The sequence below is a fragment of the Oncorhynchus kisutch genome, linkage group LG23 (genome assembly GCF_002021735.2).
Source record: "Oncorhynchus kisutch isolate 150728-3 linkage group LG23, Okis_V2, whole genome shotgun sequence".
NCBI classification, from domain to species: domain Eukaryota; kingdom Metazoa; phylum Chordata; class Actinopteri; order Salmoniformes; family Salmonidae; genus Oncorhynchus; species Oncorhynchus kisutch.
This window is the reverse complement of record NC_034196.2, coordinates 7,732,668-7,745,967: the sequence shown is the minus strand read 5'-3', so window position 1 is coordinate 7,745,967 and position 13,300 is coordinate 7,732,668. Positions and strand designations below refer to the sequence as shown.

General features: G+C 40.3%; 1 protein-coding gene across 2 annotated transcripts in view; it reads left to right on the top strand.

Annotated features, from left to right (window-relative positions):
* The window catches only part of man2a1 (mannosidase, alpha, class 2A, member 1), a 71,916-nt gene that overhangs the window by 48,164 nt on the left and 10,452 nt on the right, over positions 1-13,300 (top strand). For both annotated transcript variants that reach the window (XM_020457462.2, XM_031803115.1), the window contains exons 10-17: positions 1,431-1,616; positions 1,865-1,979; positions 2,533-2,600; positions 2,832-2,997; positions 3,247-3,477; positions 9,129-9,251; positions 9,600-9,714; positions 12,443-12,576. In XM_020457462.2, the coding sequence (XP_020313051.2) occupies positions 1,431-1,616; positions 1,865-1,979; positions 2,533-2,600; positions 2,832-2,997; positions 3,247-3,477; positions 9,129-9,251; positions 9,600-9,714; positions 12,443-12,576 (1,138 nt within the window). The remainder of the gene's footprint in view (positions 1-1,430; positions 1,617-1,864; positions 1,980-2,532; positions 2,601-2,831; positions 2,998-3,246; positions 3,478-9,128; positions 9,252-9,599; positions 9,715-12,442; positions 12,577-13,300) is intronic.

Sequence of the window (13,300 nt, the reverse complement as noted above, 5' to 3'; positions counted from 1 at the left end):
AGACATTTTGCTCATTTAAAAAAAATGTCAAACTGAAATATCACATTTACATAAGTATTCAGACCCTTTACTCAGTACTTTGTTGAAGCAACTTTGGCTGCGATTACAGCCTCGAGTCTTCTTGGGTAGACGCTACAAGCTTGGCACACCTGTATTTGGGGAGTTTCTCCCATTCTTCTCGGCAGATCCTCTCAAGCTCTGTCAGGTTGGACGGGGTGCGTTGCTACACAGCTATTTTCAGGTCTCTCCAGAGATGTCCATGCTCTGACTGGGCCACTCAATGACATTCAGAGACTTGCCTCAAAGCCACTCCTGCATTGTCTTGGCTGTGTGCTGAGGGACCGAATCTGTGGTCCTGTGCGCTCTAGAGCAGGTTTTAATTAAGGATCTCTCTGTACTTTGCTCCGTTCATCTTTGCCTCGGTCCTGACTAGTCCCCCAGTCCCTGCCGCTGAAAAACATCTCCACAGCCTGATGCTGCCACCACCATACTTCACCATAGGGATGGTGCCAGGTTCCCTCCAGAAGTGACGCTTGCCATTCAGGCCAAAGAGTTCAATCTTGGTATCATTAGACCAGAGAATATTGTTTCTCATGGTCTGAGTCCTTTAGGTGCCTTTTAGCGAACTCCATGCGGGCTGTCATGTACCTTTTACTGATGGGTGGATTCCATCAGGCCACTCTACCATAAAGGCCTGATTGGTGGAGTGCTGCAGAGATGGTTGTCCTTCTGGAAGGTTCTCCCATCTCCACAGAGGAACTCTAGAGCTCTGTCATTGTGACCATCGGGTTCTTGGTCACCTCCCTGACCAAGGCCCTACTACCCCGATTGCTCAGTTTGGTCATGCGTGCAACTTCTTCAATGATGTTTGCCGCTGTATTCGGTACCCTTTCCCAGATGTGTGCTTCGACACAATCCCGTCTTGGAGCTCTACGGACAATTCCTTCAACCTCATGGCTTGGTTATTGCTCTGACAGGCAATGTCAACTGGGGGACCTTATATAAACAGGTGTGCGCCTTTTCAAATCATGTCCAATCAATTGAATGTACCACAGGTGGACTCCAAGTTGTATACACATCTCAAGGATGATCAACGGAAACAGGATGCACCTAAGCTCAATTTTGAGTCTCATAGCAAAAGGTCTGAATACTTATGTAAATATTGGATTTCTGTTATTTTATTTTTAATACATTTGCAAACATTGCTGTTGATTGCTGAGTATTTTAAAAAAAAATTAAATAAACATTTAGAATAAGGCTGTAACGTAACAAAATGTGGAAAAATTCAAGGGGTCTGAATACTTTCTGAAGGCACTGTAGCATCTCCCTGTTCAAAACGTTTCCCCCCTAATGAACACGACCCATGTCTATCTTCGTGTCATGGAAAGGCATACTGAAGAAAATAACTCTTCTCTCTGTCTGTCCTTCAGGGCTGCTGAAATCATCTACTCCCTCACCCTGGCCAATATTAGGAGGTCTGGGAAGCGGAATGATTTTCCAGCAATGGAGAATTACAGACTGCTCACTGAAGCCAGAAGGAACCTGGGCCTGTTCCAGCACCATGACGCCATCACAGGCACCGGCAAGGAATTGGTAGTGATCGACTACGGTATCAGGTATCACTTTTTTCTTATTGCTTGCTTTATTCGTTTTCATTGTCTTAATTGATGGGGAGAGATGCAGTTCAAACATGAACACAAGGATTAATCAATCATTTAATGGATTGGCACTGACATGGTTTTGTGATTATTACCAGCATCGTGCTGTAGACATTGGTTAAATGAAAGTGAAACACTATATATTTGACTCAGAACTTTGACTGCTTTCCTCTGGGCATTTAATTAGAACAAATCTCCCTTCTCAGATTGTTTCATTCCATTTTGAATTTGAAACAAGTGATCGTCAACTCCGCTCACTGGCTGGTGCTGAAGGACAAAAGTGCATACAGTTACAATCCCTCAAAGGCCTTCCTTCAAATGGTGAGTAAAAAAAAACATTGCCATTTTAATTTTAGTGTTGAAACACAAGGTAGTTGATTGTAACATAGCAACATTTCAGATTAGTATAGTGATTTTCAAATGGTGACAGTTTATGGTGGTGGTGCAGGGAGTGAAATGCGTGCCATAGCTACATTTGAAGTGTTTACCAGACTCTACTTTCGGCCAAATCCCTGAAGGAGGCACAACATCAGGATTTGAATATGCAAATTGCCCGGGCAGGAAGTCAACATCAATTTGCAGAGTAAAGTATCCTCTTCCACTTCCTTTTCAGCTGCTGTAGCGAAACCAGACGCTCGATATGCATCTCACTCACCCAAACCTAATGAAAATTGTGTTCAAGTGAATGAGCCTTAGATGTTTAAATAGCTTTTCCGTTTTGAAAAGCGTTACCAACACCAGAAAAACTCAAATTAAATATACTTTTTTGAAAACTAGTCTATAAGGACTGGATATAGCCCGTGGACTGTGTGTTGGTGTAGCTATACAAGATTGGTGTTCTTTTGCAAATCAACTCTAATCTCATTTCTCTCAGGATGATATCCAGCCTGCTCAAGATGCCCTGCCTCGAAAAACAGTTCTGAAAATCAGCTCACAGCCTAGGTAAGCCGTACAAATCTTCCTCCCTTTTCCCTTACACATTCTGCCTGATATTATGACCCCTTTCACATTGCAAACATGATTTAGAATAAATACAGGACGTAATAGTCTGGTCAGGTTGAACAATATTAAACCTGATGACAACAGCTGTGGAATCTTTTCTTTATGACCAATTTGCCTTTCAGACTTTTCAAAGCGTTAGCAACTCGCACCAACCTGTCTATTTTCCTACAGGTCTGTGGTCGTCTACAACCCCACGGAGCAGGACCGCACGTCAGTGGTGACTGTGTATGTGAACACTCCCCACGTACGTGTGGTCACAGACCACGGTCGTCCCGTCCCCGCTCAAGTCAGCGCGGTGTGGAGCGAACCCACCACAGCCTCCACAGAGGCCTTCCAGGTACAATTGTCAATTTTTTGTCGTTAGTGTTTGTATTTAGCCTTTATTTATCCATGTGAATGTTATTTATCGATAGTTTTTTATAATGGCAGTATCAGGTAGGACTATGAGGTTACCACGGAGATTAATTGGAGATTAACTGGAGATTGATTACCAATGTGTTACCAGTTCATTGTGATTTTATTTTTTATGTTCATGTATGCTTTCCCCCACATTATCTCATGTTATGGTGTTTTCTCTTGGGGTCAGTTGTCATTCATAGCGCAGGTGCCAGCGCTGGGTCTTGGGGTGTACCTGTTAGGTGAGGCTGCGAGCGGCAGAGCGGAGACTGCAGAATACGTCTTCTTCAGGCAGAGCGGCGAGCTTTCCGTCAACGTGAAGCACTTCACAGTTAACATCCACCAGGACGCCTCCACCCCCCTCAGCATCCACAACCCCCACCTCCAGGTCTGGAGCTCCCCCATCACCGGCCTGATGGAGGTGAGACATGCACAGCATGGCATAACAAAGCATACCATTGCACGGTAAAGCATAACATGGCATAGTTTAGTAAAGCATAGCATAGTAAAGAATAGCTTAGTAAAGTATAGCATAGCTTAGTAAAGCATAGTTTAGTAAAGCATAGTTTAGTAAAGCATAGCATAGTAAAGAATAGCTTAGTAAAGTATAGCATAGCTTAGTAAAGCATAGTTTAGTAAAGCATAGTTTAGTAAAGCATAGTTTAGTAAAGCATAGCATAGTAAAGAATAGCTTAGTAAAGTATAGCATAGCTTAGTAAAGCATAGTTTAGTAAAGCATAGTTTAGTAAAGCATAGCATAGTAAAGAATAGCTTAGTAAAGTATAGAATAGCTTAGTAAAGCATAGTTTAGTAAAGCATAGTTTAGTAAAGCATAGCATAGTAAAGAATAGCTTAGTAAAGTATAGCATAGCTTAGTAAAGCATAGTTTAGTAAAGCATAGTTTAGTAAAGCATAGCATAGTAAAGAATAGCTTAGTAAAGTATAGCATAGCTTAGTAAAGCATAGTTTAGTAAAGCATAGCTTAGTAAAGCATAGCTTAGTAAAGTATAGCATAGCTTAGTAAAGCATAGTTTAGTAAAGCATAGTTTAGTAAAGCATAGCATAGTAAAGAATAGCTTAGTAAAGTATAGCATAGCTTAGTAAAGCATAGTTTAGTAAAGCATAGTTTAGTAAAGCATAGCATAGTAAAGAATAGCTTAGTAAAGTATAGCATAGCTTAGTAAAGCATAGTTTAGTAAAGCATAGTTTAGTAAAGCATAGCATAGTAAAGAATAGCTTAGTAAAGTATAGCATAGCTTAGTAAAGCATAGTTTAGTAAAGCATAGTTTAGTAAAGCATAGCATAGTAAAGAATAGCTTAGTAAAGTATAGCATAGCTTAGTAAAGCATAGTTTAGTAAAGCATAGCTTAGTAAAGCATAGCTTAGTAAAGTATAGCATAGCTTAGTAAAGCATAGTTTAGTAAAGCATAGTTTAGTAAAGCATAGCATAGTAAAGAATAGCTTAGTAAAGTATAGCATAGCTTAGTAAAGCATAGTTTAGTAAAGCATAGTTTAGTAAGGCATATCATAGTAAAGAATAGCTTAGTAAAGTATAGCATAGCTTAGTAAAGCATAGTTTAGTAAAGCATAGTTTAGTAAAGCATAGCTTAGTAAAGCATAGCTTAGTAAAGCATAGTTTAGTAAAGCATAGCTTAGTAAAGCATAGCTTAGTAAAGTATAGCATAGCTTAGTAAAGCATAGTTTAGTAAAGCATAGCTTAGTAAAGCATAGCTTAGTAAAGCATAGTTTAGTAAAGCATAGCTTAGTATAGCATAGCTTAGTAAAGTATAGCATAGCTTAGTAAAGCATAGCTTAGTAAAGTATAGCATAGCTTAGTAAAGCATAGTTTAGTAAAGCATAGCTTAGTAAAGCATAGCTTAGTAAAGCATAGCTTAGTATAGCATAGCTTAGTAAAGCATAGTTTAGTAAAGCATAGCATAGTAAAGAATAGCTTAGTAAAGTATAGCATAGCTTAGTAAAGCATAGTTTAGTAAAAGCATAGTTTAGTAAAGCATAGCATAGTAAAGAATAGCTTAGTAAAGTATAGCATAGCTTAGTAAAGCATAGTTTAGTAAAGCATAGCTTAAAAAAGCAGACAAACACACCACAATTACAAAAACCCCATGCCACACCCTGGCCTGACCAAATACATAAAGAAAAACACAAAATACTTTGACCAGGGCGAGACACATAGCTTAGTAAAGCATAGCTTAGTAAAGTAAAGCATAGCTTAGTAAAGTATAGCATAGCTTAGTAAAGCATAGCATAGCTTAGTAAAGCATAGCATAGCTTAGTAAAGCATAGCTTAGTAAAGCATAGCATAGCTTAGTAAAGCATAGCTTAGTAAAGCATAGCATAGCTTAGTAAAGCATAGCATAGCTTAGTAAAGCATAGCTTAGTAAAGCATAGCATAGCTTAGTAAAGCATAGCTTAGTAAAGCATAGCATAGCTTAGTAAAGCATAGCTTAGTAAAGCATAGCATAGTAAAGAATAGCTTAGTAAAGTAAAGCATAGCTTAGTAAAGCATAGCATAGTAAAGAATAGCTTAGTAAAGTATTGCATAGCTTAGTAAAGCATAGCATAGTAAAAAATAGCTTAGTAAAGCATAGCTTAGTAAAGCATAGCATTGTAAAGAATAGCTTAGTAAAGCATAGCTTAGTAAAGCATAGCATAGTAAAGAATAGCTTAGTAAAGTAAAGCATAGCTTAGTAAAGCATAGCTTAGTAAAGCATAGCACTTCACAACACAGCAGGGCACAACGCAGAACTCCTGCAAAAGTGCTATATAATTAAAAACCAAAAACTACGTTTTAAGTGAGAAGTAGGCATTGGTCTGAAGCCGAAAAATAAAGGCAATTCACACAAGCACCACAATGCGTACTTCACCCATGCTCTACCAAGGTTTTCCAGCACACAGCTTTGACCTACTACAGTAGCTATGTTGGTTTATTGTACTTACCACAATGTGTCGGCAGGTTACTTCAAACCTTCTCAAACAGCCTAATTCATACTCTTAGAGGAGGTGGTCCCAGAATAATGTGATTTGTACCAAATACAAGCTAATGTATTGCATTCTTCCCACCCCACACTAAGACCCCCATTCCACTACCTTTTCATGCTTTTGTTTTATTATATGAAAGCAAGCTTTGTTTTTATACTTACACGACCATCAGGCTTGATTGAGCTATTTTGTCTTGTAGTAATGTGGTGCCTGCCTGTATTTCCTTAAACCTTTATTTTAACAATACATGTCATTGAAAAATACAAATATTTCATAACATATTTTTGGGTCAGTAGGTACCCAACATAAGAACAGGAGGTGGTGGTGTGTTCGACTCAGTCACTCATATAGATATAGAGGTCTATAGAGCATGTCTGCATTCCTGATTTCTGTCACCGTTAGCTTACCTGTGTCGTATTTACATAAGCTCAGAACCACTTGTTTTTCAAACATGGCCCTGTTTTATCAACTGTTGTGGTGATCAATGGGCAGTTTATCGCCTTTGTCAAAAGACTATGTAGCTTAAAGTTATATGTGTATTTCTATGTATTTTTGCAATACAGATGATGACGCTACAATAATACACATTTACAATAGGCCTGTATCTGAAAAATACATACATACTGATGATATATATATATATATATATATATATATATATATATATATATATATTATTTTAATAGCAGGACACTGCAAAGTCCATTATCCCTCTGAATAGTATGAATTAGGCTGTTTGAAAAGGTTTGAATCCAGAGTAACCTGCCCACACACTGCTGGAAGTAAAATAGACAAACCTAGCTACCGTAGTAGGTCAAAGATGTGTGCTGCAAAACCTTGGTACAGCATGGGTGAAGTACGCATTGTGTTGCTCAGGTGAATTTCAGATCAAGGCCGACTTCTCACCTAAAACACAATTTTTTTGTTTTTAATTTCCATGGTTTTTACACCGGAAGGTGACAACTACTGAAGAAGTGCATAGTACTACATTACCTGTAAACAATAATGAGTTATTGCAAAATATAGGATTTACAATCAAACGTACATTCATCAGATATAGTCAACGTTGTACATACAGTTTAGGGATGGCCACAATTGCTCTTGAAGAGCTACAAGGTTATGCAGGCTTTCTTGTTCAAGCACAGTTCTACCACACCTGTACAAAATATTTTTAAGAATACATATTTACAAATCTGACGTTGGATAGGCGGTCAAAATCCTTTAGCTACAAATGTTCTTAGTAACGCTGTACACAGCAGTCCAACCCCAGTAAAAGAGAACACATTCCCACATTTATAAATGGCATCTATCCTGGCCATTAAGCAGGCTGGGGCATTCCCTGCAGCACGAAGATTGGTGTAGAGGTCCACTGCTCTTGTGTGCATGTCAGGAGAGGGGGTAATCAAATGCTTGTTTAACAATTCAACTGCAGAGCTGGTAAGTCTGCCATTTAAGCAGTGTGTCCCTGGGATGTACCGTAGGGATGGCATGCATCTGACGGATGAGGGCAACGACGTCCTCCTTGAGAGATTGAGAGCTGGTCTCTCCACCGTAGTAGCAATGACGCACACACTAGTACTACATACATGTCACACTCCCTGTCCCTTGCCACTCAAAAATGTCCAACAAACCCCAAATCTTCTTCTTAAGAGACCCCTAATAAATCAAAATTAGCACTAGTGTGTGTGTCGGGAAAGGGAGGGGAATGTCAAAAACTATACACAAAAGAGAATGGTCAAAATATCAGGGCAGTGACGCTAACTTGTACGCTACGATCCCTGTTAGCTAGCTTATTTGTTTGTGCTCTGATTACACACAAGTGTCCAGGTCAGAGGTTTACACAGATGACTTCAGCCATATGAAAAACCTTCCATCGCAAAATATACCTAGCACCCTCTTTTTGCTTCTCATCCAACTGGTGTTAGCTAGCTAGCTTCAGCTGCTAGCCTTCTACTAATTAGCTATTACTGTTGCGCAGCAGCCAAGTTGCTCAACCTGGTTTTAGACCTCTGAGATTCGGCTGAAAAGATGTTAGCATTGTCAGAAACGCTACAAAAAGGTAGCACATTGTTGGTTTTTATTGGGCAGAAATGTGAATCAGGGGTGGCAGGTAGCCTAGTGGTTAGAGCGTTGGGCCAGTAACCGAAAGGTTGCTGGATTGAATCCCCGAGCTGACAAGGTAAAAATATGTCGTTAAGCCCCTGAACAAAGCAGTTAACCCACTTGTACCCGGTAGGATGTCATTATAAATAAGAATTTGTTCGTAACTGACTTGCCTAGTTAAATAAAGGTTAAATAAAAATAAAATGTGCATGCGAAAGCGGTAAATTGGGAATTTAATAAAAACTGTTACACCTACAAACATATTCAATCCAAATGGATTTAAGTCTAATGGTCACCTTATGGGCGCTGTAGCCTCGTTTTAATCGATGTCTAAAAACCGAGCTAGGTTTGGGCAAAAAATTGTCTGACAACCCTGTCAGAAATCCGGTATAGTGGTTCTCGGTAACGGCAGGACGGGTCATGACGAGAGTGTGTTGTACCTCTATTTTCTTAGACGTTGGTGTCATATTGGCTTAGATAGGATGCTAGAGAGATTTGAATTTACATTGAGCTTCAATCAATCGCATACTATAGTCGTGGTGACCGGCACGGCTATAATTCAAGCCTATTCTAATATTAGCACTGAACCAGAGTCATGAAGTATTTAGTGACTGTGACCTGCACTGAAAGGTCGCAAGGAATGTATCACACTTCTAGACTGTTAATGGTACTGACGTGGTATCAAACCAGGGTCGTCTGTGTGACAGAAGACTACATTATTCCTCTGAGCTAAAGCATAGGCATGAGTTCTCGGAAACGAAACAAGTCTTCAGGTCTTCAGGCGAGATTAGTCGTCACACAAGCTCATCACATTGTTCACCAAACCACCTCAACTACAACAACACAGGATACAGTCTGTGTAGTATTACAACGGTATATCCGTTAGCTCTCTTTATTCATGCCAAGCTGCCAATGTAATGGTGATGATGCAACTGTTGAATCCGACCTTCTTCTGACTGACATCCGCAGAGATTGAAGCTGAAAGAGGACGGCTCAGAACACCAGATCAAGGTGGAGTTTGCGTGGTACGGCACAACCAGCAACCGAGATAAAAGCGGAGCCTACTTGTTCCTGCCTGACGGGGAAGCCAAGGTAACTCGGCAACTTTATTAAACGTGATTGATTCTCCTTTGTCAACGTGTAGCATTACAGCGGCACTGAAACCTTGTAAAGAAGAGAGTGCTTTCAGCTCTTACAGTAAAGGGAAAGGAGATACCAAGTCAGCTGCACAACGGAATGCATTCAACCCGAAATGTGTCTTCTGCATTTAACCCAACCACTGAATCAGAGTAGTTCTGTTACCCCAGTTTCCCTCTCTTTTCTCCCTTATTTGTGCTCCCTTGCTGGCACACTCTCTGTAGGAGGTATTATTGGCAGAGGATGGATGGGAGAGAGTGTTATGAGTGATTTGATCCCCATTGGTTTTCTGTGCTCCTCCAGATGTACTCTCCCGCTCGGCCTCCAGTGATAAGGGTTACCAAAGGATCTGTGTTCTCTGAGATCACCACTACCTTCGATCATGTGACGCACACTCTACGCCTCTATCATGTTCAAGGTAATGATGGAATGTGTGTGCGTGCGCATGTGTGGCCAATCTACAATTGACTCCATACACTGTTACACCTGATCAGTGATCAACTGAAAGCAGTTGTACAAACATGCATGTGACCTTCGTAGCCTGCATGTATCAAAATCAGAAAAACAGAACGTTGAAATATCAAAAACACCCTGAAACGTAATGTTTTGTCTTTGAAATGGGAGAAGATCCAAAACCCTGTCTGTAGATGAGCCACGCGAAGACTCACTCAGTGAGCTTACTAGGATAGTCGAGAGAGAGGGAGAGAGACGGTTTAGTCAGTGCAAAAACCTTTTGAGTGGCTTGCTTTCGAAGAGAAAATGTGTGTTGTTTTGTTTGCGTGCTCGTCGATAAAAAGGAAGCTGCAGTCATGCTACCCAGGGAGCCCCTGAAGGGCTGCATGTCATCACACAGCCAAACAGGCCTTAATTGGACCCAGCATGCAGATTTCTTACTGAAGAATGGTTTCATTGCATATTTTGACCTGAGGGTACAGTATATAGAGATACAGTCTACATGTTGTGAGAAGTATCACTATAGTTGTAATTTACCCATTTGGAATTTTTCACTGTGACATTGGTTCTCTATTACTGTATTTCCGATATTTAATGGCTCAATGTTGAGACCCAATTGACTTTTTACTGCTTTTGCATTCAACTAAAGTCTATGTACTGTAACTGTGGATTTTTTCTCCTTAGATATATTTATTCATGTTTTGTATTATTTCTGGGGTTATGTTTATTTATTTTTTTCATCTGAAGAACTGGGGCAAAAAAAATCCACCTGTTTTTTTATTTCTCCTCTCGGTGGATGAATTAAGTTAGGTATGTAAAATGATATCAAACAATGCAAGATGTATTCCCCAAAAGATTACAGTACCAGTCGAAAGTTTGGACACACCTACTCATTCAAGGTTTATTTTTTATTTTTTACTGTTTTCTACATTGTAGAATAATAGTGAAGACATCAAAACTATGAAATAACGCATATGGAATCATGTACAGTCGTGGCCAAAAGTTTTGAGAATGACACAAATATTCATTTTCACAAAGTCTGATGCCTCAATTTGTATGATGGCAATTTGCATATACTTCAGAATGTTATGAAGAGTGATCAGATGAATTGCAATTAATTGCAAAGTCCCTCTTTGCCATGCAAATGAACTGAATCCCCCCCCCAAAAAAATCCGCTGCATTTCAGCCCTGCCACAAAAGGACCAGCTGACATCATGTCAGTGATTCTCTCGTGTGAGTGTTGACGAGGACAAGCATGGAGATCACGCTGTCATGCTGATGCTGAGTGGTGCTTGGAATCTTTTTTCTTCCTCTGTTAACCATCGTTACCTGCAAGGAAACACGTGCCTTCATCATTGCTTTGCACAAAAAGGGCTTCATAGGCAAGGATATTGCTGCCAGTAAGATTGCACCTTAATCAACCATTTATCAGATCATCAAGAACTTCAAGGAGAGCGGTTCAATTGTTGTGAAGAAGGCTTCAGGCAGGTGTGAGTGCATCTGCACGCACAGTGAGTCGAAGACTTTTGGAGGATGGCCTGGTGTCAAGAAGGGCAGCAAAGAAGCCCCTTCTCTCCAGGAAAAACATCAGGGACAGACTGATATTCTGCAAAAGATACAGGGATTGGACTGCTAAGGACGGGGGTAAAGTCATTTTCTCTGATGAATCCCCTTTCCGATTGTTTGAGGCATCCAGAAAAAAGCTTGTCCGGAGAAGACAAGGTGAGCGCTACCATCAGTCCTGTGCCATGCCAATAGTGAAGCATCCTGAGACCATTCATGTGTGGGGTTGCTTCTCAGCCAAGGGAGTGGGCTCACTCACAATTGTGCCTAAGAACACAGCCATGAATAAAGAATGGTACCAACACATCCTCCGAGAACTTCTCCCAACCATCCAGTAACAGTTTGGTGACGAACAATGCCTTTTCCAGCATAATGGAGCACCATGCCACAAGGCAAAAGTGATAACTAAGTGGCTCGGGGAACAAAACATCAATATTTTGGGTCCATGGCCAGGAAACTCCCCAGACCTTAATCTCATTGAGAACTTGTGGTCAATCCTCAAGAGGTGGGTGGACAAACAAAAACCCACAAATTCTGACAAACTTCAAGCATTGATTATGCAAGAATGGGCTGCCATCAGTGAGGATGTGGCCCAGAAGTTAATTGACAGCATGCCAGGGCGGATTGCAGAGGTCTTGAAAAAGAAGGGTCAACACTGCAAATATTGACTCTTTGCATCAACTTCTTGACAACTTGTAATTGTCAATAAAAGCCTTTGACACTTATGAAATGCTTGTAATTATAGTTCAGTAATCCATAGTAACATCTGACAAAAATATCTAAAGACACTGAAGCAGCAAACTTTGTAGAAATTAATATTTGTGTCATTCGCAAAACTTTTGGCCATGACTGTAGTACATGATTGCATATGTGTTATTTCATAGTTTTGATGTTTTCACTATCATTCTACAATGTAGTAAGTAGTACAAATAAAGAAAAACCCTTGAATGAGTAGGTGTGTCCAAACCTTTGACTGGTACTGTATGTATTCGGAGACTCACTAGGAGTATAATTAATACCTCAAAATCAAGCCAAAAGAGGAAGGAAGCTTATAAATATGTGCTGTGAATATGCTCTGTGATTGTGTTAGTGTTCTCTTTCTTTCTTTCTCTCTCTCTCTCTCTTTCTAGGTGTGGAGGGCCAGGCGGTGGAGATCTGTAACTCGGTAGATATAAGGGGGGAGTTCAACCGTGAAATTACAATGAGGTTAACATCAGATGTGGACAGCAAGGATCGATTCTTCACAGACCTCAACGGATTCCAGGTACTGTTACTGTATGACCTGGCTCTCTCTCTCTCTCTCCCTTTCACTCGCTCTCTCACCCCCTCCCCTCCCTACTCAGGCACTGCCCCCAGATCATTCAATGAGTGAATGAGAATTTTATTTTGTACACACTGAAGGATACGTGTACAGGGAAAACGGTCACAGCTCTTCGAGGGCCACTTTGAAAGGAAATGTAGCCCTTTTTTATTTTATTTTTTTATTTAACCTTTATTTAACCAGGTAGGCTAGTTGAGAACAAGTTCTCATTTGCAACTGCGACCTGGCCAAGATAAAGCATAGCAGTGTGAGCAGACAACAAAGAGTTACACATGGAGTAAACAATTAACAAGTCAATAACACAGTAGAAAACAAAGGGGGAGTCTATATACAATGTGTGCAAAAGGCATGAGGAGGTAGGCAAATAATTACAATTTTGCAGATTAACTCTGGAGTGATGAATGATCAGATGGTCATGTACAGGTAGAGATATTGGTGTGCAAAAGAGCAGAAAAGTAAATAAATAAAAACAGTATGGGGATGAGGTAGGTGAAGAAGGGTGGGCTATTTACCAATAGACTATGTACAGCTGCAGCGATCGGTTAGCTGCTCAGATAGCTGATGTTTGAAGTTGGTGAGGGAGATAAAAGTCTCCAACTTCAGCGATTTTTGCAATTCGTTCCAGTCACAGGCAGCAGAGTACTGGAACGAAAGGCGGCCGAATGAG